This window comes from Amblyomma mixtum, chromosome 1 (genome assembly GCF_055824585.1).
Source record: "Amblyomma mixtum isolate Tamu chromosome 1, ASM5582458v1, whole genome shotgun sequence".
NCBI lineage: Eukaryota > Metazoa > Arthropoda > Arachnida > Ixodida > Ixodidae > Amblyomma > Amblyomma mixtum.
This window is the reverse complement of record NC_143012.1, coordinates 214,024,323-214,047,547: the sequence shown is the minus strand read 5'-3', so window position 1 is coordinate 214,047,547 and position 23,225 is coordinate 214,024,323. Positions and strand designations below refer to the sequence as shown.

At 45.3% G+C, this 23,225-nt stretch overlaps 1 protein-coding gene across 6 annotated transcripts in view; it reads right to left on the bottom strand.

Moving 5' to 3' along the window:
• The window catches only part of LOC149370795 (cholecystokinin receptor type A-like), a 183,156-nt gene that overhangs the window by 35,210 nt on the left and 124,721 nt on the right, over positions 1 to 23,225 (bottom strand). For 3 of the 6 annotated variants that reach the window (XM_089563147.1, XM_089563130.1, XM_089563142.1), the window contains exons 2-4: positions 13,316 to 13,513; positions 7,278 to 7,541; positions 609 to 757 (exon numbers count right to left, since the gene is read on the bottom strand). In XM_089563147.1, coding sequence (XP_089419273.1) covers positions 609 to 757; positions 7,278 to 7,541; positions 13,316 to 13,513 — 611 coding nt within the window. The remainder of the gene's footprint in view (positions 1 to 608; positions 758 to 7,277; positions 7,542 to 13,315; positions 13,514 to 23,225) is intronic. The other 3 variants (XM_089563152.1, XM_089563158.1, XM_089563134.1) reach the window with 3 other exon arrangements.

Below are 23,225 nucleotides of genomic sequence, written 5' to 3'. Positions count from 1 at the left end.
ATGAATACCAATTTCGCTCGACAAATCTCATCTTGGCGGTCAATCATTATGTGTTAAACCAATGTCCTCTGACTTGACAAGGAGTTCAAAAAGCCATAACCAGCAAGGAAGAAGACCATCGTCACACCAAAAGGAGAGCCAAGTGACAATCAGCTGTTCTTCCAGTAGTTAAGATGCGTCAAGCAGGAGACCAAAACAGCGACAAAATCTTGCCGGAAGCACGAAGAAACATTTTATGCACTGCGACAGCGACTGAAAGTCCTCGCATACCGACAGCATTATGTGCAGAATCGCGCAGCCTTCCACCGCGGCGAGTTAACTCGCTGTGTCGCGGCGACAGAACTTTCGGCAGCGCGATACAGCTCCTTTCCGAAAGGAGAGAAAGCAATAGAAATGTGCAGAAAACGCTCTCGCTATCGACAAGACATTTTGTTATTGCCAAATAATGGATGTCTCGGCACATAGTACTGGAGGAGTTCACTTACGTTGCAATGTAAAAGTGTTTTGACGTCTATTTAAGCAGGAAGACCGAGTCATCGCAGTGAATCAGGTCAGAAAAAGCGCAGCACAGCAGATCAAAACAAAAGTGCAAACGCGGCAGCGCGTACCTTCCGGTAGTTTCCCCTGAAGATGAACGGCCTCCTGGGCATCTTCTGCAGCCGGGCTTCGACGTCAGGGGGCGCGAAGAGCTGCGGCATGTCGGGATTGGTGTGGTACTCCTCGTGGACCACAGCCGTGGACATGAGTTCCTCGTCTGCTTGAGTACGGAAGAAGGTCGAAAGAGTAAGGGAGAAAAAAAAGGAAACATATTAATGCGAAGGATGACAAGCGTCCGCCATCTTTTACTGCGCTCATGGCCACAGCTATTCGCACCAGGGGTGCCCTGCTAGTGCTAAGCACTACGTAAGTCTAATATGCTGTGTGGTCAATTTTTATCAAATTTTCAGTGAGTGCTGCAAATTAACATCGTTTGGCACATCGTAAAAGACAAAAGGAGAACAAGAGAACCTTTATTTATGCAACTCACGCCTGAGACGCCGTCTTAGGCATGGAGGGCCGGTGGTGATAATCATGGGTGTTACTCGCAAAGCCTTTGCTAACCAAGCTTCGACGACGCAAGTGAGCCGTGCCACTAACAATGGCTGTATTTAGGACATTTTAAAATTGGAAAAAACAACTTTCGGAAGGGAATCTTTGCGTCCCGGCACTGTGGGACTACTTTTTATTTTGCATGTAAAATAAAGCGTGAAGCGCTATTCGTAGCGAGCACTGTCTGGATTCGGAAGTTGTAGGCTTCATTGAATGACCTCCTACAAAGGAGTTCAGACAGCTGCGGTTTATCTGGTATCTTTTGTCTGAGGGAATTACAATGGACTAGCTTTCTCGGCCCATGCCGTCGGTAAGTGCTGGAAAGGTTTCACCGACGTTCCTGATCCTGCCCGGACGACAGCAGAATTAAGATGAAATAGAATAGCCGCAGAACAGAGAATTCAACTAGAGGTACTACCTTGTTGTGAAATACCTCCTAACTCCTCCACAAATACCTTCTGCTTACGTGTTTCAATAATAAATATTAGTCTCATTCACAGTAGGGAGCATTAGCATGCAGTTTTAGGTGTTCTAATAGGTAACACATGAATCGTAAGAAACAGATGCTTGGGCAAGTTGGTAACTCATTTTCACCGGAACAGCGCGCACTAAGACACGGACACGAAGGGAGACACGACACACACGAGCGCTGTGTGTCAGCGCTCGTGTGTGTTGTGTCTCCCTTCGTTGATTGGTTTATGAGGTTTAACGTCCCAAAGCGACTAAGGCTATGAGAGACGCCGTAGTGGAGGGCTCCGGAAATTTCGACCACCTGGGGTTCTGACACGTGCACTGACATCGCACAGTACACGGGCCTCAAAAATTTCTCCTCCAAAGAAATTCTAGCCGCCGCGGCCGGGATCGAACCCACGTCTTTCGGGACAGCAGCCGAGCACCATAACCGCCGAGCCACCGCGGCGGCTCCCTTCGTGTCCGTGTCTTAGTGCACGCTGTTCCGGTGAAAATCGTAAGAAAATTCACCATTTTTGCACACTTTTCTCTGCAGATAATAGTTTCCCTTTCGCATGCAAAACATGGAACAAAAACAAAGCAAATTGAAAGGCGGCAAAGAAGGCGGTTAGGGAAAGCGCCATTGGCAAGAGGAAAGAGCATATATGAGGCAGGCTAGTCCAGCTTCAAACGGGTTAGTGAATAATGTTGCAGCAGCCATGATGTGATTGGCCGATGGAGTAGGGATATAGGAGGAAAAATAATCCGAAAAAATGATTGCGAATAACAGCGAAAGTAAGACAAAACAGGACAAACACTTATTACAACGCGTTGCAAACTATGGCATGCTGTATTTACAGTAGGCTGTGTTCCATACCCCAAGAGGAACTTGCTACTAGGCACTTATACACTTGGGCCGATGCAACTGCGCCCTTTTGCGGGTAAAAAAGTGTGCCTGCAGAGATGTAATCTTCAATCTGTAGCGAAGGTAGAACCAGCCGACGGAAGAACAATAGATACGCGAAGCCATTGTACGTGAGAACCGTCGGTCACTGACACGCCCCGCTGAATAATTGATTTCACGCACACCGAAACAACAGGCCACTGCGATCCCTCTGCGTCCAAAACCGGCTGGAGCCGGTCTGCTTGGCTCGTTCCCGGGAGAGGTCCCGTTGCCGCGTACAGCTCGGGTGGTTTTACGAACTCACGTTTACAAACTGCGAATGTAGTCCTGAAGTGCGTATCGCCTACCGTGACGTGAAGCAGTTTTGCTGCTTCGCCTGCGGCTCGGCTTCTCATCTGCCGACCAGCACTGCTTTGCGATCAGTATACGGTCGGTAACCCTTTCTGAGAGTTGTGGGTATGGGACGAAACGGCGTAAAATATACTTCACGTGCGCCCTCCCTTTTTTACCGTCGAATGGCAGGCGCTGTTCTGAAAACTTTACCGTTCGACAACCAACCGAGGAGAACATACGAGGAGACATACGAGGTTGACATACGAGGAGAAACTATAGGTCGATGAACTTACAGCTACTGCAGCTCTAGCAACTCTTCCTTTATTGTTGAGCTTGAGGCTTGAGAAACACTGCCTTTCGGGCCACATATCGGTGCCAGAGAGAAGTTTATTCTTCAGGAAAGCTTATTGTTACCTTCGGCTAGAGCGTTGCACGCGGAATATGGCTTCAGAGACTTTCCTCGAGTGAACGCCCTGTGTGACATGATTTGCGACTGCGTCGCAACTCATGAAAACCTTTTTGAGCTTCATGTCCACTTTCGCCGGCATAATAGGACGACAAAATATTTCAAACCTTGCTGCATTTCGTTGGCTGCTTTCACCCATTTAATAATTTTGTTTGTGCTTAAGCACGACTGTCGTACTAATGTGATAACTGCATTGAAGTGGCTTAACACAAGAATAGTATTATAGTTCGACATGCAATGACGCTAGAGGGGCAGCAAAGCTAGAATCAAGCCTTGAAAGAACAGTTATTGTTTACCCAGTGCATCTGTTCCCATTAATTTCGTTTGCCTTCAATTCATATTTTTGGCTTTTACTTCACAGATCAATATCCGTGCCCGGGATCCTTGCTTTTGAAAAGCAAAAGTATATGGCATTACCATTTCCTTACCGCCTTCGCTTGAGACAATTTTTTTTGCGCGCATAGAAGATATTAGGAGTGACAGCTGAGTGCTCACTTTTTTTGACTTGATAAAAACCTGCTGCCGACCGTCAACACTCCCAATGCGTTGAATTTTTCTTGTTTCCCTACTGCAGCATTAGCGATACGGGGCAGCGGAGGATGTTTAAATATACGACTTAAGAAGTAAAAAAAAAACGACTTTCCGACAATCTGTGGCAAAAGTTTCAGCACACTACACTAAGCGAAGTTTAGATACTGCTTTTAGGTCTTCCGCAAAGAGGTTTCTTTGAGGACTAATGAGGTCACTCTCAGCTTCAAATCCCTCCTTTTGATGTTATGTCAAAGCTCACGAGAAAAACCTGCAAACAGAGAAATAATATTTACTCTGGAGAGACGGCTCATCCAAATCCATTTGCGGCTTCTGACGGGCGAACGCTGCTAGCTGCCATCAATGGCACCGCGACACTCTCGGCGGCTTATAGATCTACCCAAAGTAAACTTTGATGGAACGAAGGAACATTAGTGGGAGACGTCAGAAGCTGAATACCGTCGTGGTACGTTGTTTTATCACTCAAGGACCGGCATTCAGCTAAGTGCGTCGCCGCGAGAGCTGCCTGCGTGTCATCTATTCGTGGAGGACAACACTTAGGTCCGTCGGCTCGCCGAGTGCTCATAAATGACGCATTTTAAAGTCAGAGGTGACTTCAATGTTCAGTGAAATGAGGTCGATTCGCACTATATATATGTTTAAAAGTGAACAGTGCAAACACAGGACAAAGAGAGGAACGTAGAACAGAGGCGCTGTGTTGTACGTTCCTCTCTTTGTCCTGTGTTTGCGCTGTTCTCTTTTAAGCAATGTTAAACCAAATAGCACGCAACAACGCCCTCATAATAAGCTTTCGGGCGAATTTTTGTGCTATGGATACCCTAAAAAATGTGCTTTGTTGTGCTAAACATATTTAATAATTCAGGCAATGATATGCCGAGCGTGAGCTTTCACTGACTTGCCTCTGGTGCTTTACCTGTTCGTTAAGGTAAACTAAAAACTGGCGTTTATTCCTGGGAGCGCTGTAAATGACGTTTCTGTACTGAGTGTGTTTTTTTTTGCCCACTGAAGATAGTTTTAGCAGCTGTGGTTTTTCCAAGGTTTCTGTCCATCGCTGTCCAACCGAGAATTTTAGGGATGAAGGCGTCCTGGTGAAGCTAAACCTTCGAAATAAAGTCATGTCTCGCCTTTCATGGTGGCGGCGGAAATCGAAGCAAGACATACGTGAATAAAAGACTACACCGGCTTCAAATTATTGATAAACACCGCATATTTTAAGAAGCGCTAAAATTTTATGAAGCTGGGATTCTGCTGACGCCTACTGGTACAGTGTACATTACTCGGTTACGTTATACATATCCCTTATTAGCCTATCTATATTGATCTTCAAGGCACTGACTAAGCAATGAGGACATAAAATATATAAGACAATATATAAGACATTTAATGTTTGGTGCTGGGATCCAAAACTCTTTACACATCTTTCGCTTTTTTCTTCGTTTTAACCACTCAGTTGTTCAGAGTTCACAAAGAACAAACAGCAGATGCGGTTACAAGGCAATATAAGCAATAAGAGTTACCAGCTCTTTCTGTTGCTTGGAAGGCGTTGTTTAGTGATGTCTGACTTTTCTGGCACTGTTCTTTTAAACAGTACTTCAACACAGACTGGGATACTCAATGTACCATCATTTCGTGCGAACGTCCGGTACGCATGATAAAAAATGTGCGAAGCCTTGAAAATATGTAAGGTAGTTCCATAACTAAATCCCAGAGCTTTTCCCGGAGCTTATATTTAGCTAAAATAGAGTTCCGTGCTAAAAAAAAAAATCTTGGCAAAATGATGATGAACTTCACAAACTATACGTCTGCTGAAGAGCATATCTAAATTTACCTGAAATTTGTCTGAAGTCTTCAAAACACCTCTTAACAAAACCTTACGTTTTCTTTTTTGAACAAAATATGCACCGGTCCGTCCTCTAAGCTAATCAACTTCCGCTGCTGGGTAATTGCATCGCACAGTAAAAAATTTTCACGGTTTAGTTTCTTGACAGCAAAATAACCTTGAAAAGATTTGGAAGTTTAAAAACGCTCATAAATGCTAACTTATGTCATAGCAAAGCCTTAAAGCATGCTTTTAGTGCTCACTGAGTATCAATCGGAGAGAACATACTATTGTTTTTGTTTTATTTGTCGTGGTTCTGAGAGATCGACCCTGCGGGCAAAAGCGTGCCTTGATCCCGGTCTACTGTATACGATACTTCTACATATGAAGGCGTCAATATGAAGGTGCACAATCTAATCTCAGCGCCCTTTCTGGTGACGTTAGGGGCGTCGACAAGAACACGCCTGTGAGCAAACTGGGGTATACTGTCAACATCTCTCAACGGCTAAGCTAGTCGAATCGGTATCAACTTCCGTGACAGATCTTAGCACGGTGTTATAAACGGCTAATGCTGGGCCTTCGAGGTTATAAATAGGTTATAAATCGAGGTTATAAACAGGGCAAAAAAAAAAAAACTACGTCCGCCTAACGCTTTTGCAGAACGAAGGGTCAAGAGTAAAGCTTTTCAGGCTTCTGAAATCCAGAATTATTACGGGATTCAACTCCGACGGAACCCTATCTTGCAAAAATGCCCTGAGAACACGCGAATTTGAAAAAATAGGGGAGTTCTAAATGTTCAAAATAAGATTACTTCTTCCAAATGGATACGTACAGTTCCAAAAATAAATTAGGGAGAAACAACAAGGGGCCCAGGAGATGCACGAGAGTGCAGACAATGCTGGAGCCAGTAGCCGAGGGGCTACTGGCTCCACAATTAGATTATTTCTTCAAAATGGATGCAGAGTTCCAAAAATTGATTAGGCAGTATTAACAAGGACACCTGAAGATGCACGAGAGTGCGGGGATGGTGCAGGAGCCAGTAGCCGAGGGGAGTTAGTGAGATTATTTCTTCCAAATTAAAGAAACGCCTTCCAAATTTGTTCCAAATGTTAAGGTTCCAAAAATAAATTAGGCAGTAACTACGCAAGGACTCGGAGATGCACGAAAGTGCGGGGACACTACAGGAGCAAGTAGCCGAAGGGAGTAAACTATATATTTTCTTCGAAATGGATGCAGAGTTTTAAAAATAAATTAGGCAGTAACTACGCAAGTACTCGGAGATGCACGAAAGTGCGGGGACACTGCAGGAGCCAGTAGCCGAGGGGAGTCAACTAGTTTTTTTTTTCTTCGAAATGTAAGCACAGTTCCAAAAATAATGTAGGCAGTAACTACGCGGAGACCCAGAGATGCACGAGTGTGCAGGGACAATGCAGGAGCAGTAGCAGAAAGAAATTCGTGAAATTACTTCTTCCAAGTGGATGAAATTTCTTCCAATTTTGTGCCAAATGTTAGAGTTACAAAAATAAATTCGGCAGTAGCTACGCGAGGACCCAAAGATGCTCGAGAGTGCGGGGGGGACAGTGAGGAGCCAGTAGCCGAGGGGAGTCGGTTAGCGTCGGGGGGTTAGTCCAGGTTGGTGCCAGCGCAGCGAAGGGCCCCAGTCTCACTTGAGGGGTGCTGTTCGGTTTCGGGCGTCGGGGCGGCACAAGCCCGGCAACGACGCCCCAAGGCCCGGCTCACAACTGGCCAGCAGCAGCAGCACAGCGTACTTTTGTTGTCGAGCTTCATGCCGTGACAGAGGGTGGCGCAGATACAGCTGTACACGAATGACATGATGACTAGTGGCAGCAGAAACAGCGTCACGTCCAGGTACACGTTGAAGACCCGCTCCGAGGTCACGTTGGGCCACACCTCACGGCACTTCTTGCGCTCTGCGAGACACGCGTGAAGGAGAGAGCAGGCATGGAGTTATTGCGTGAGGAAAGTCGAAACTCTTCAGGAAGGGTCTCAATCAAGGAAGCTGATTTGTGATTTAGTTGCGTGCATACTGCTTGTATGCTATAATGAGAAATTTAAAATACACGAAGAACAGGAAAGAAGGCTAGACAGAAAGATTCGCGGTACAGCCAACTTCACATCTGTCTGTACATTGTCGGAACGCACAGCACAATGTGCGCTGTCTAGCCGAGGCAACTCGTGCGGCAATAGGTACTGTAAACCAAGAAAAGAAAAAAAAAAGAAAACACAATAACACATTTTACTGGTTGACATTCATTAATTTGACAGCAAACTTGGCAAACCAAACCAAACCAAATAAGCAAATAAGCAAATAAGCAAACCAAATAACCTGATGCACAGAATTTTGTAAGGCTCTGAAACGTGGGATGCGAGAACGATCGCAGTGACGGAAGTTCGTTTAGGTTTATGATGCGTAAAGTAAACGGACCTTTTATTTTTTCCAGCAACGTTTGTCGATATTGTTTCAATGCTTACCGTATACCAACAGTCCAAGAGAATTGCGAATAGGGGACAGTTCTCTCAGAAAGATTATTTATTGTCGGACAAAAAAAAAGAAGTTTCTTTTTATTTTTTTATTATTTCAAGGCGGTTGTCTATACACGCAACCATTGTAATATCCTCAGGAACTTGTGTTTGCCGCATTGAAACCAAGGCTCCACCTCGCTGCTGGAGAACAGAATAGAATATGCATTTTCCCTCAGAACCCCGTCACCAAGGTTGCAGGTCTGAGACAACGCTATTACTCTTAACGACAAGCGTCATGTTATTACCGCAACCACGTATGTGATGACGGCCAGCTGGGAAACTCGCACAGAGCGATAACGAATGCGGGGCAAAGAGCTGAGTGTAGATCGCCGCAGAGATGGCATTATTTTGGCGACATCCATGCCGTCTACAACGCGACATCGCCTGGAATACGCCGATATGTGCCACACCACTTCCAGAGTGCGTTCGACCATTCCCTTGACGACGGGGGTGGGCAGACATTTCGGCACCCGGAGTTGGCTGGTACCGATAAGGAGGCTAGGTGCAGCCTCGAAGCGTGCTCCGAGTCGTCAGTTCTGTACAGCGTTGCATATGCTTCGCCTGCAGCTGGGAGACGCAGTCAACCCGCGTTTGAATTCCCCACGTCATGATACGTTTTCGGAAGTTCGTCGAAACTTGACCGTCTGAAGTTTTTAAGCTGGAAATATAGTGATAGCACCATAAGTTTTTGACCCGTAAGTGCACCCAATTCGAGCGAGAGAGAGGATATTGGAGGAAGACAGAAGTTGGCTTGACATTTCAGTAGATGGCCTCCTACGAAGCGTAACGGAAGGAGAAGGATAAATAAAATAAAGGGAAGCTTGCGAGGCTGTGGAGACGAAAACAGAGAGGCATCAAAAGAAACTCACAAAACAATACATTTTAGATTTTTGAAGCCCCGGCCTCGCTTCTAGTAGGCCTTCACTTTTTCCTGAACATGATGCTGGCACGAAGAAAGAAGTTGGCGGTTTCAGACCCGTGTGCGGCGGCTGTTGCAATGCATTGGTACGCATAAGGACTGTATGGTGCTCTGTCTCGATTAAACCATACACGATCAATCGAAAAAAATGGGGAACTTGAAGTATAAAAGAAAATGTATTCAGAGAGGGGAGCCCAACGCGAGATACCTACGTCAACTCAAGCTGAATATGTGAGCTGAACTGCACGGAAATAGCAACGCCGATGTACGAACCGTGTTTCTCCGCCCTACGCTGCAATCTGTTCCAAGGAAATCTATAAAGTAAACAAACAAGCGCGTTCAAAGCTTTCTCTGAGTCTGTTTGCGACATGACGTTTTTCTACTCGCAGTTCGACTTTATGCACTGCTGAAGGGCACATAGAAAGCAAAAGCGAAAAAGGGACAACAAAAGTAGCGAGCGTGAATATGAATCGGTGTGCAGCGCTGTACCGCTTGTTGCTTTCGCAAAAGAAAAACGCAAAAGACTTTGTCGTGTTGTCATGCCTTGCAGGCTTGTGATATTGAAATCGATGTAGGAGCGAAATGCCTCAGCGGTCGCGAAAGGGACAACAGAAAAAGTGGCCGAGTAAAGTGAAACGCAAGGGAATAAGCATTTTCGTAGTAAAAAGCTTTCGGAGTAGCTCTTGGTGCAAGGTTCGAAGTTGTAGGAACAGCGATCCCTCCCATGCCGGCCAGCAGCAAAACAATACCGACTGCGTTTTATCGCCGGCTGGCGCCAGTGCACCGCGCCAGAAAGTTCGATTAGTTCCCCGACTCATATCGTGCACTCTCTTACATTGTCCCTAAATTCACAAAACATTCAAAGGCCTAAAGTCTGCGTAGAAAGTGCCCGAATTCGAAAGCATCACGAGTTCCGACCCGTCTTGTCGATATCGTTTTGGGTTAGTATCATAGCTAACAATCATTCGGTGCCATTATCGTGCTACTTTGCAGAAACAAAGACACCGTAACAAATACGGCAACATTGGCCACCGGGCTTGTCGGAAAAGAAAGGAAGGAGCGTGCGCTTCATAATATTTAAGCATCGCAATATGCCGAGCAGATTGTCAATGTTCCTGTCGGAATATGATACAGTAGGCTTAATCAAGCACGTTTATACTTGATCACAACTAGTACATTACTACGAGCCAAACCGCGCTATAACAGGCTTCCGGCCTGTTTGTTGTAAGGCTATACGTGGTCATAATAATGCCTGTGATTGAGTGAGTTCTGAAGGTCACAGGATGTCAAAGAACACATTTTGTGATCTCGTATTCACGGCTGTGTATGCAGCGAGTAAATTAAGGGCGAAATTGGTTCAGGGGGCAAATAAGGGACTTAAGGTCTGCGAATGCTAAGCATTGAAAGTAACAACCTTATCTCAAAGAACTTGCAGCTATAAAATTAAGCCACGGTGTCTAACACAAGAAACACAGAACAAAGGTAGTTACCATATGAACGAAAAAATTACGGCCATCAGGCGCTATGGTACTCTTTACCGTGTGTATTAAATTTCTGAACATTTTGCTTATTTTCTTAAGTATATTCTCTAGTTTTTATGACCTCTCTTTGATTGTATATTACATGTACATTATCACTTTTTTTCTGAACTTTCCAATCTTGTAAACTTCCATAGTGTCAGCCTTACCTTGTAAACAGCTTTTCCACCCTTTTTTTCTGCTTTATTTCACTTGCATTGTAATTATTGTGTTCATGCTAATGTACTATCGCGCTCAATATGAGTTGCAACACGCGGTCATCGACCGGGGCTCGTTCCGTGGTGTGCCTACTCCAAACAGTCGCTCTCAATTCTGGGAGAAACTTTTTCCTGAGCGGGGGTGCTGTTGTTTCCTGGAACAGCAGTTTCCCCCAGAATTCCGAGCGGCTGTTTGGAGGAGGCACACCACGGAACGAGCCCCGGTCGATGAGCGCGCGTTGCAACTCATATTGAGCGCGATAGTACATTACCTGTACCTAGTTTTGTTTTTACGGCAACATTCGTTTTATCTTTTTTTTTGTTGTGCACTTCTTACCATGTTGGGTTTCGTCGCTCTGCCACCTTTTTAGGCTTTTTGCTTGCGCCTTCCCCCTTCCCCTCAACATCACCTGTCCAGTGGACGTTGATGCTGAAATAAATTTGACTTTGACGGCTCATGTGGAGTTGCATTAAATTTGTATGCGTATTCACTTGTGCTATTATCCTAAAGCTACTGGAGTATGCCGGCCACCGAAATCACAACCTTTCGGAACTCCGAGCTGGCGAAGGTCCGTTTTTTTTTATGGTCGTATATGGTTGTACCTCGGCAATTGCTTAAAGAGTCCTTGGAGGTAGATCTTAAGTATACTAATCTGACTTAATCTGTCCACTAATCCACCTCAACACCACGTAATCACACCCTAACCCATTTAATGGAAGGTAATCCAGCCACTAATTATTCGTATTTTGAGTTAATCTCATACTAATCTATCTTTATCTGACATAATCGACCAACTAATCCGAATTTCAAAAACCCAGCATATGCGATACCCCTTGGAGATATTCACAAGGAGCAAAATAAAAGGCTACGAGCACAACCGTCACTGCACTCTCAAGTGCGCGCCATTGCCGCAGGAAATAACCTCTCCAGAGTTAAATCTCTTTTTTTATAATTACGAAAGGATTGAAAAGTACAGCGGCCGTCTAGCTGCCGTAGATGGTCATTGAGGGCACCTCAGGAGTCATCGAGGGCAGAATCGAGGGCACCTGCTCTGTTTATATGTTTATACTTGACTAGCAATGAGGCACTAGACGTGCAGCCGGAACATAATCGAGTGAAACTGAGGTACACAAAAAATAACTCATTATGTCTTACAGCGTTATTTTTCTGTGAAAGTGATTTCATTGTGATTGGCTTCAGTGGAGGAGTGAAAAATGATAAATGTTGACTGTTAACGCGAGACGAAGTGTTTGCTTTTCCAATAATCTTGGCAACCTGGGTTAAATCGATTACGGGCTCTCCGGTGTCGCGCATATAAATCATCAGTATTTGAGTATGAAGCCTGCAGATTACAAAATTGGCCCATCACCGTAGTTTGCTAATGTCATAGAAACAGACGTGTAAACTTTTTACGCATGTGTATACTGTGATAACAATACAGGACAGATGATTATGATATCCATGGCAAACGTTTCAGTTGTCGTACGTTTGCCCAACAGGTCCGTGTTGTGAGTTAAATGATACCAAACAGTGCTGAAACCGCCAGGATATTAATTTTAGGTTCACTAACAGCCAGTCACGGATTTCCTTGTCCTGATCTCCGCCAATTGCTCAGGTTTAAATACTTTATGTGTAAGAAAGAAGCCAACACTCACTGAATCAAAGACATCATAGGGGAATGTTCAATTCATTTTACGGTATTTTTGACTAAAGGAAAAAAAAAAGTTGTTTAATCATTTTCGAGAGGAGACTATTTCACAGAAAGTAGAAAAAAGACAACATACCACTGGAGGAATCCGAGGTCACGACCTCCTCATTCCGCGTGCTAAGCTGTACAAACTAAACTGCGGCGTAACTGGCGTGTCTTGTAATTTTGAACGCGTTTGTACTGCGTTTAGCCAAAAACGGAGATCTAGGCTTAACACACTCTCTGACTCGTTTTCACTGATGTTTTGCCTAGTTTTCACAAACATAATTCGCATTTCATTTGTTGGTTCAACTCATATCCAAAAATAACGCTGCCGAATGCATTTACACAGGATTACGGAACCAACACTGGGTCTGTATATAGTCATACGATTTACAGGCAGTGAAGCAGAATGCCCAGCTCGCACCAGGAGAAACAGGTCGAACTATCAAGGCGCCTCAAATGTATGCAGCATTAGTGCCTAACTCCCGCTACACCGCCTGCCGCAATATACAGATGTATATCGCAAGGAGTTCCTTTCAATCACGTACTGTTATCACCTCGGAACCAGTTTGTTAGGGTCTTGACATCCTGTTGGCGACTGTATGCAGACAGATGATATACATGCAGTTAGATAGATACATGACTTAAAGATACTAACGCAAGTAGGAGCACCGACATGAGGGCGAACCAATAACGGGAACGAGTTCAGTGAACCGCGGCAGGGTAATGTGCTCACGCTTTGCTTACAGGGTGGATTGCTACAGAGGCAAGCGTGACAAGAAGAGTGGTGCCTGCTTGGCACTGGCTCGTACTTACCTCCACGCAGGGGCACCAGCTGCGAGAGGACGGCGATGGGCAGCATGGTGACCATGGAGCACAGCCAGACGAGTGCGATCACCTTGTACGCGTGCGACCGGGTCTGCCAGCGCCGCGACTCCAGCGGCCGCACGATGGCGAAGAACCGCTCCAGTGAGATGGACACCAGCGTCCAGGCCGACACGGACACGGACACGGCTGCGAGAAACAGGATGAGGGGTTGGTCAGAGCTGCGAATCCCGGTAAGGTTATAGCGTATGCACGCTAGACCGGCACCAGCACAGGCACTGCTGTTATACTGCTGTCAGCAGTGAATGCTGTTTTACAACGTACAGCCATCAGACAAGATTAAGGGTTCTTGCCGAGACCTCTCTGACATGTTTTGCATACACTCTAAAGTTTCTAAAATGGGAATTTTTTCTCTATTCTCTTTTCTTTCGAATGATTTAAAGGCCCAGACCCGTTTTCTCGATATTGTTAGGGGTTACTGTCATCGCTAACAATCATTTTGATGCCATTAGAGTGCCACTTTGTTAGTCACACACGCAATCATATATATATGACGCAATGATATATTCAATGAATAGAAAGGAGAAAGCGTTTACGATACGCTCGTAAACGCGTTCTGAAGACTCATTCAAGGACACTCTGTTGCGTCGTTTCATAGATCGATCGCCCGACGTGCGCCGCCTGAACTACAGAAAGGGCAGTGGGCGAACTTCTTTCGGCGTGCCCCGCTAGCTTCTAGCAGGCAGTATGTATCGGAAAGTTGTAGAGCTGTGCTGAAGCGATTGCTCATGAGTAATTGCTACGTAACAGAAATATATGCCCTCCCAATTCACTGGCCTGACCACTCCTGCTGCTTTTCGTTGTTGATGAATTCGCTCTTGTCCTGCAAGGTACTATTCTTCTAGGTAGGCTTAGTCGGCAGAGCGGCTGCCCCAGACAGGCGTTAGTCCCGGGTTCGAACTTGATACCATGCAAACGAAATTTTGTTCAATTGTGAAGTTTAAGGAGAGGCTTCGCGGCTTTCTTGCCTCCGTGTGTGGCTGTGCGTAGTCGGATGCTAATGAGTAGTTACCCGCTAATTGAAACCAACACCAGCGTGGAGGATTCGTGTTCATACCCAAGACTGCGCACTCCTCTCACTTTGAACTGTCTATTAATTCTCCCTCACCCTTCCATATTCTAGCGTTATTACTGAGCTCACGCAGTACAGAGACTACCCCAGTTAGGAGATTGTTTGAGGTTCGTGCTCCCTTAAGGGCAAACTTTTTTAGATCTGAGAAGGTTCTGAGCAAGCCGTAGAGCTTGCCTGGGCAACCGTATAGCTTCGCTCTGGCAAATAGTTCTCAGTAAATACCCCATAATTAAAATGTACTCCACACTGCACAATTCTTCCGGATTCGTAGGACCAAAAAGAGGGAAAAGATAGCGAAGAGCCATGTTTCACGTTCCTTTGATTTGGGGTCGAAAGTTGTAAATCTTATTTTATGAATGTTAATGCTTTCAAAGTGCCAAAGATTGCTACTAAAACGGTAGCATTACTCACTTGAAACGCTAAGGCCACTGTATGCACATAATGAGCACTTTTATTTGTCTCAGATGGTTCATTACTCATGATTCTTCGTACTTTCAGAGTCTTCCACAGACCTGCGTAAGCGCTCGGACGCAGTCGTCCTTTCCGCAGCGCGCGAGCGACGTATAGCGGGAGCTCCTGGTTCGAGGTAATCAGGCATCCCGTTAGATGTCGCTCGCGCGTGGCGGATCGGAGCGCGGCGTCCGAGCGCTCCAGATCGGTCTTTGCACGACTTCACATGGAATCATCCAGTCGGAACTGTGGCAGGTGTAAGGGCTAAATTTTTTTCTTTCTAAATGAAGAGGAAGGCCCTGGGTGGAGCGTCTATAACTATGTCAACCCGCCCATAGCTCTGCCGAAAGACAGTCGCTTAGTACATTGGTCACTGCACGGTTCCTCTGCTCCGTAGCTTTTGCAGCTGCAGCCATCTGTAGAGCCTATATTTGGCCCCCCAAAATTATTATTATAAACAAAACTATTTGCCATCACTCTATGATGTTGACAATGTGCAGTTATTAGAAAGTTACTTCAAACACCCAGAGTTAAAAGTACGCTACCTGTTAAGAGGGAGCTGTTAACTTCAACCAGACACTACATTCCGCCGCTTACAACAAGAGGGCGCGTTTAGACTCCGCAGGCTTGGCTACGTCGCCAAGAAACGCTTTCGCGGATAAGTGATGCAATGCTTAGGCGATCAAAATGCTTTGTTTTACGATACCTAACCAAAGATTTGACCAAATTTCGCAACAACGATTGCACCATTGTTGACGGCAACATACACAGAAGATGCCATAATGAAAGTGAATCCAAGAAGCCACCCAACTTCCCAGCTCTCAATATTGTGCTCACGAAACGGTGGTTTTTGTCACTATATCTCACCCTTAAAGCCCAATTTTGAGACCTGTGCAGCCGCGGGATGCTTTTTGCTGACTGTTTCACATCCTGCACGCATACACCTTCTTCAACAAATTAATGGGGGCGGCGCAATTGCAGCCGCCCTCCCCATTCCCTCTCTTCTTTTACAATTGCACAATGTTTTAGCCTTACTGTTTGCATGCTCTGCTGCGCCTTCCAGCCTGTTTACTAACCAGCCTTATTGTATCCAGTTCCAAGGCCTACCAGAAATAGCAATATCCCTATAGAAAATGAGGCACCCGGAAGCCCTTACGCAACTTCTTCGCCCCTAGCGCAAATGCAGAGTGCCCCACCACTCAATGCGGTGGCCAAGTAGCGTCGAGGAACCCTCTCATCAAGGTCCACGTTTACCACTTTTCTCTCACTTCGCTCCCAAAGTGGGCTTCGATGTCGATTCGCCAAAGATATGAAGAGGTAATTATTGGCAGAGAACCAAGACGGCAGTTACTCCACGTGCCCGAACGACTCCTCCCTGGAATAGAGAAAGCGGCGAGCCGCTTGGGACGGCTATATAAGTACTCGCGGCCACAGCTTTGGAACATATCGCCACGTATTAGCATATGCTTCGATTACGTGTCTGAGACAAAAAAAAACTAGAAAATTAAGATTATGAAGGCGAGAAAACTGGCCGGCGAGCTTGAAAATGAAAATGAATGCGGCGATGAGGAGGCGACCACGAGCGTAACAGGTGGATCCGACACTTCGTTGGAAAAAGCGCGAACATTTATGACGCAATTTTGGTAGCCGTTTTTATTCGGGCGCCTCCTTCACGAACGTCACGGGTTACGTGTCGTTTCGGTGCACCAATTACGTGACAACATCTGCCGTCACCTTTCTCTACGCTACATGCGCACCTCATGCAAAGAACTTCAGCGATCACCGCCGATGACGCAGCGCTGACGAAACTATGACGACAATTGCTACAAACAGTAGACATAAGTAGTATATCGCTAACATGACAAACGCATTCTATATTTATCACTGACGCTCAAACGTCTGAGCAATAGAACGCTGCTTTCAGTGACGTGCATTTTAACCTCGCCACACATAAGAGAGAATGTTTCTATAGATGTGCAAAGTAGTAACCGGTGCTGTGGCAATTAGAGTCAATCACTCCATTTTTGATATCTTTCTTATATATTCAGAAAAAAATATTATATCGGAGTAGAGAGCAATGTACACTGTCTTTTAATTAAGGCACTGCCCAGTAGGTCTTACCAAAAGTTTTAGCATCTCCCGGTAACAACCCTTTCTGTGAGATGCTTACTGCATGCTCTAAAGTAGTTACGCATAAACCACATTTAACCAACACGATTCGCTATCGTGGCGCTGAAAGCGCAAAGAATACAAAAGTGGTGTTGAAGTTAATATTTTCGCTAATGCGTAAGCTCACAGAGATTACAGTAACAGAACTGTGGGGAGTATTTAGGCTTGCTGGGCAACTGTGCATCTGCTCTTAGCTCCTCAGTGCGTTCCACACGGTCAGTTTCACGGCTGCCGAAATTGATGTATTGCTTTACTTAGTGTAATGGCATGCCTGGGCAGATCCGAGCTTGTTAAACGCATCCAACGCCCGAGTGCATGAGAGCGTACAGCAATATCGAAATTAAGATCACATGCACAAAAAGCTACAGAATGAAATTTATACCACTCATAAAAACAAAATTGGAGCAATTAAATTGTTTATTTGAAACTTCTCGGTATATAAAAAATGAATACAGCACGGCCTCTTGGACCTATCGTTATTTCATTGCAATTGCAAAATACAGTGCACAGATATCAACGAAAGTGAATATTTTACGAATATGAAAGCCTTCTCAAAAAACAAAACTGAGCCCAAAAATATTTCTCCTTGCCTTCGTCTCTAGTTAAAGGCAGGCTCAGCGATATTGTCATAGAGCGAGAGACGGTCTGAATGCCAGATACTTCGGAAACACCCATGAATCACAGGAGCCGCGGGCGGGCAGGCGTTGTCGGAGCGGTTAAGCAAGCCTCATTCTGAGAAGCGCCTAACGAGGCTAACTGACCCAGAAATCGTAGGCAGCAGATGCCAGCCTACGGTTGCACCGACACGTGCCTTTACGCTGGGCTGCAAATTAGTATAGCTAGCACTGGTCTACGGAGGTTGCTACTTTTCATATAAGCGTGCACAAATCAAGATGTCGTTGAGCGCTTAAATTAAAATAGTAAACATTCCAGTGAGAATTTTTACAAATAAGTACATCTCGCTACGCTACGAGTAGTCGAAATGCCTTTTCTTTGCTTTGTTTAATAAAGAAAAACGGTTTTAAACGCCGATTTTTCTTCACTGGAAAGCTTAGTGTAATGGCCACAGAGCTGGAGGGTAGAACTGGATCACACCAACTAATTCCAGGCGTTGACAGAACCTAGTTTCTGAAGTCTTTCCGTCGGATTTGTTTTTCTGAACTCATTGTACCTTCGCTTCTGTGTATATGATTTTATGTGAATTTTTATTGTTCGTTGTCTCTGCCATTATAATTATCGGAGATTTATCTTCGTCGTTGCTGAGGCCACCACCACCGTACTACTGCTGTTTTTTTCGCTTGCAGTACTGCTGATAAACGTTTCATGCTGTATATGGTGAGGTTTTGTGAAAAAAAGATTGTATCATTATTACGCTTTGAAATACGGCACAGGTCCATCCAATTGGAAGTATACCAAAGATCGAGCACTAAGTTAATGATACTCTATAATTATGTATGAAAAGCCAATTTGCTGTTTTCTGAGCAATTTTACTTTTCGCGTGCGCTATGCAGAAATCATGTACATTTTTTTTTAGAAAATAACAAAAACTGGCCTTTGCCTGCCAACTTACAGCGCGTTTTCATATTGGAAGAACCCGTAAAGCACAATGCATAATCCCCCTCATCATCACTTTTGTGAAGACTGTGCGAGCCAGGAATTGCAGCTACAGCAATGCTTCATTCCTCTAAGGAAATTGTTTTCTTCACTTCGCGTCACCAACGTTACAGGTGATCTCCATTTTTGTTTATTTGGCAGGTTATCGTCGCCTTTAGTTCGGTGCCATTGCTTTCTTTGTCATTAAGGTCTGTGTCGAAATGTAGTCCATGTTGTCCCGCCCCATAGTGTGCAAAATACCAACCAAACAATAGAATATAAGCTGGAGGTAGCGATACCATGGAATGAATTATAAAAATGCATTAAAATCCACGTTTTGAACTTTTAATTCGCAGATTCTTCAAAAGGATTGTGTACAAATGCTAAGCGGCACCGATTACGATTATTCTGTAAAATTCCACAGCGGTTTCTTTTAAACAAATACCTTTTTGTCGTGATTTCTGAGTAACAACAACCCCTCACTGTAAATTTTTACCTGAAACTTCATTTGAATACTGCGCAAGATTTTATTATTGTCTGACTAACTTTCTTGCCTGAAAAAAAACTGAATGGCAAAACTGATATAAACTTACAACAAAAATACAGACACTTAATATAAGTGCATGCTTAAAGATGAAATTTCACAAGCTAAGAGATGTCCCAGTAACTGTTGGCGAGTAGGTATACACGAGCGCTCTTTATTCCCGTTGGTCACACGATTATCAGGTCTCAAAGTTGTGGAACTGCTTTTCCATGCAACGCTTCTTCCTGCTCGTACTGCTCGTATGCGTACTGCTTCCATTCTGCGACTCCATCCCACTCAGCTACCCTACACGCACACTCAAAACACATGCCCGATATTGCTGTCGCCCAAAAGAGTTTAGTAACGGAATGATTTCCTGTAGAGCCTTCGACATTTTCCTTCGGAACTGCGCACAAAAACTGTTTCATGTTTCCGCATGCACGAGTAAAGGGGACACCGAAGCAATAGTGAGGGGAAAGCACTTGTACACTTATGTGCGCCTAGTTTCGTTCCTCTTCAAAAACCTGACACGGGGTGGCACTGTCTGTCCTGACCACACTCCTGTTTTCAATTCCGTCCACATCGAAACACGGCAAGCCAACAGAATCTGTAATAAGTGATCAGTAGCCACAAATGAAGCAGGTCTGATATCTAACAGATAGCGGGAGCAAATGTGCACTAGCAAAGTGTAGCCAGCGAAGCTCCCCCAAAGCAGACGCCAACTCGGATGGATAAAATGGAAATCACCCTCACTGATATCTGCGGAAAAGATAGTGGGAAACGCCTTCCGGGTGCTTAGCCGTAACCTCTGGGGTCCTCTCCTTTTAAGGCCGCCGCGACAGCAAGAACTCTTCAGTACACGCAGTTCTTCCTTCCTCGGCACGGGCTCACGACTCTTTTTTTCTTGCGCGTTCGCTGCGAGTGGGTATCGTCGCCTATCGGAGGGTCATTAATAACCGGACCACTCCAAGGCCGCAGGAAGCTCCCGGACAGCGCTACGCCACCTCCTCTCTCCCCCGCCTCTTCTGTTCTCCTGTGGCGAAGCCTTTCCGATACCCCCTATGGTCGCGAGAGGGGCACGCGCTCCGCATTCAGCAGCGGCGCGTGGCTTCTTAATTCGCAGTGAAGACGTGGCGAAAGAAGAAGGCAGCAGGAAAAAAAGAGCGAAAGAGTGAGCTGCCGAGACAACGAGGACGGCGAGACGTGTTGCGTGCCAGGCAGAGGCCGCCGGCTCCCTTGTTATCCGATAAAGGGAAAAATAAAGAAGTGCATTCCTTTTTGTCTTCCTTTCTTGCATGTTGGTACAAAAAATTGCCTGCCCTCTCGTAAGGCTGTCGAGCTTGCCCTGTCGTCGCCGCCTAGAGGTTTCTAGAGGTTTTTGGAGTTTCCCGTCAGAGTTGAAATTGAGCGATAATTGTGCCGTACTCTTAGTTTTCGCCCTTAACGGAGCATTTAGTACACAGGGCAAAACGCTTGTCTAGAACACGTTCTGGGCGTGTTTCAGGCTGAACACGCGATGTCGATAGATAGCACTTGGTTAAAAATGGTCTGGATGTAAGCATGTGCACTTAAACTCATAGGATTTCATTGTCATTTTTCGACTTCCTGGTCGCAGCGCCTTTGGGAGGTGCGGAACACACAGTTCGTTCGTTCTAGACATGCGTTTTGCCCTCTGTACATGTTGACACGTGAAAGTTGCGGGGGGTTTTAAGAATAACCGGATTTGGGACAACGTAACTGAGCTTACAGGCGCCTTTCCCCCTGCACGAGGGAAGTGGTCGGGTGCGTGTCCCCGCCCTTTTTCTGGGAGGTTATTTAGAAACGAAGAAGGCGATATAACAGAGCAGGGCATAAAGACGAGAAGAGCAGCAAAGTGAACAGCGGAAAGTACTGAAAGCGCGGAGTGGGATCGCAATATGAGCGTCTAGCTTTCAGAATTACCACTGTTCTTAGGCGCAGGCACCGTGATGTCTTCAAAGGCCCTAAGCGTGCTGCAAAACGCTCCGAAGACTGTGCAGTGAATGAGGGTGCGGTGGTAAAAGTGGGAGATAACCGACAATGAGATTTTTCTGATAACATTCATTGACAACAGTCTTGAACATTAGCTCACAATGTTGCCCTTAAGGCCAGTTACCACCGTGTCCTGTAAATAGCATAAATAAATGTTTTCCACCACCCCCACCACCACCAAATCTTTGCTTGGTATCGGATAATGCCTGATAACCGAGGCTGTTCTTTTCAGTTGTTGTTACAGAACTACTGGTGCCCATTTGCTAACCACAAACACACCATTCATGGTGAACATATTTGTAGTTTTATCTCTCAGTAAATACGATCCTCCACTTTTGGGAGCAATACAGCGTTTGGAAAAAAATTTACCTGAATATCTCTGAGCGTTGTTCAAATTTTTTTCAGCCTTAACATTTCTGAAAACTATTCTGCTTTAATGGAAAGGTTTTGTGTTCTCATGCTTTGCGAAATGTTATTCGTGAAGCGTGGAATACCCTTCAAATTAATTCCGGGTTTTTGGGTGCGTAACAGTGAAATATATTTTGGATAACCAGAAGGTTACTGTTGTATTACGTGGTGTGAATCAACGCATCTCGAGTTAATCCAGCTTCCATATGAATGAAGTTCGTAATTAGAAATTCATTGTTATCGCTTAAAGCAAAAAAAAAGAAGAAAATATTCATTAATGACGTAGGCTCAAGCCCCCTCACCTCCACCGCTCAAAGAAAAAGGGAGACCCCACAGTTTTCACACACTAGCACCAACAGTTATCCTCATCTCAACGATGTTCCCTTCGCAGTGTCAGGCAAGGCTGAGTCCTTCAAGCAAATAAGATGGCAAGCGGGACAACACCGCCAGCTTTCCGCGAATCTTTGAAGGTGCGCTCTTGACGTCTCTGCGGGAACTTGTATGTTCTCTGCATCGCGAAGCGCGTGCAGTAGGAAAGAAAAATCAGAGCCAAGGTGCCGAGGAAACCTAGTGTCTTCAAGTCATTGCTTGCCCTTATGAGTCTGCGCCAAGCTTGTATAGCGAGCGCTGCTACTGCTCGGCCAACACTTGTACAGTGAAAGCTGCAATACTTTAGTCAAAGAGCCAAGTGACGGAGTCAAAGTGACAAAAGCCTAGGCGTTACGGGTTACACGTAACGCGCTACGCCTGCCGTCGTACTCCTAAATGGTTTATATAAAGATAATACAGCAGATCTAGCTGTAAAAGTTGGCTTTGATGAAGTGAACGGCGCCGTAGCTGTGTCATTTCTCTGTGGACACCTCAACAGCGCCGTGAGGGAAGGGAGGATGATGGCTGTCGCATCACTTTACCGCTGCGCCGCTGCACTGGTAGGGGTGTAAGGACTCGCCGCCATTTGTGAACGTAAGTGAATAACGACCACTTATGCACATACGTGCACTAACCCATGGAGCTCCGAATGGAGTGTGATTTGGTGACCAACGCGAAGTCTCACAAATGCACCAACGAAAACAGAAGTAGTGTACAATTTTCGCATTCATAGCATGTAAGCAGACTAATGTGCCCGCGGTAATTTCTACAGGGAAAAATTCAGCGAGAAATAAAAGAGGAGATGATAGGTAGAACATTAAGAAATACAGATCTGAGCGGTTAGAAAAGGAAAGACAAGTACTTCAGATTTTACTCTGTTGAAATAGTCCTCAGCGTTCGAAGAAACACAACAATAGCTGCAGGAGATGAAAGAGAGATTTGTCCCACAAGACACCTTGGCTTATGATTTTTTTCTCATTGCGCTGGCGCTCTCTACTTACATTTATTGAAGAATAATGTCTGAACTATTTTCCCGCTTTGCACAGCATAAATTTTCTGCAATGATTTTTGACAACCACAGTTCTCCATCCGAAAACGATATATAACTTTCACAGCTTCCATGGATATCTAGGCATTAAAGAGACCCCGAAATGTTTTAGATGGCCATATGTCAGTGCAGCAGGTCTGTAGAGTTGGCTTTGGGGGTATTGAATTCAAATTTGAAGGTTCTGCGTGGACCCTGTAAC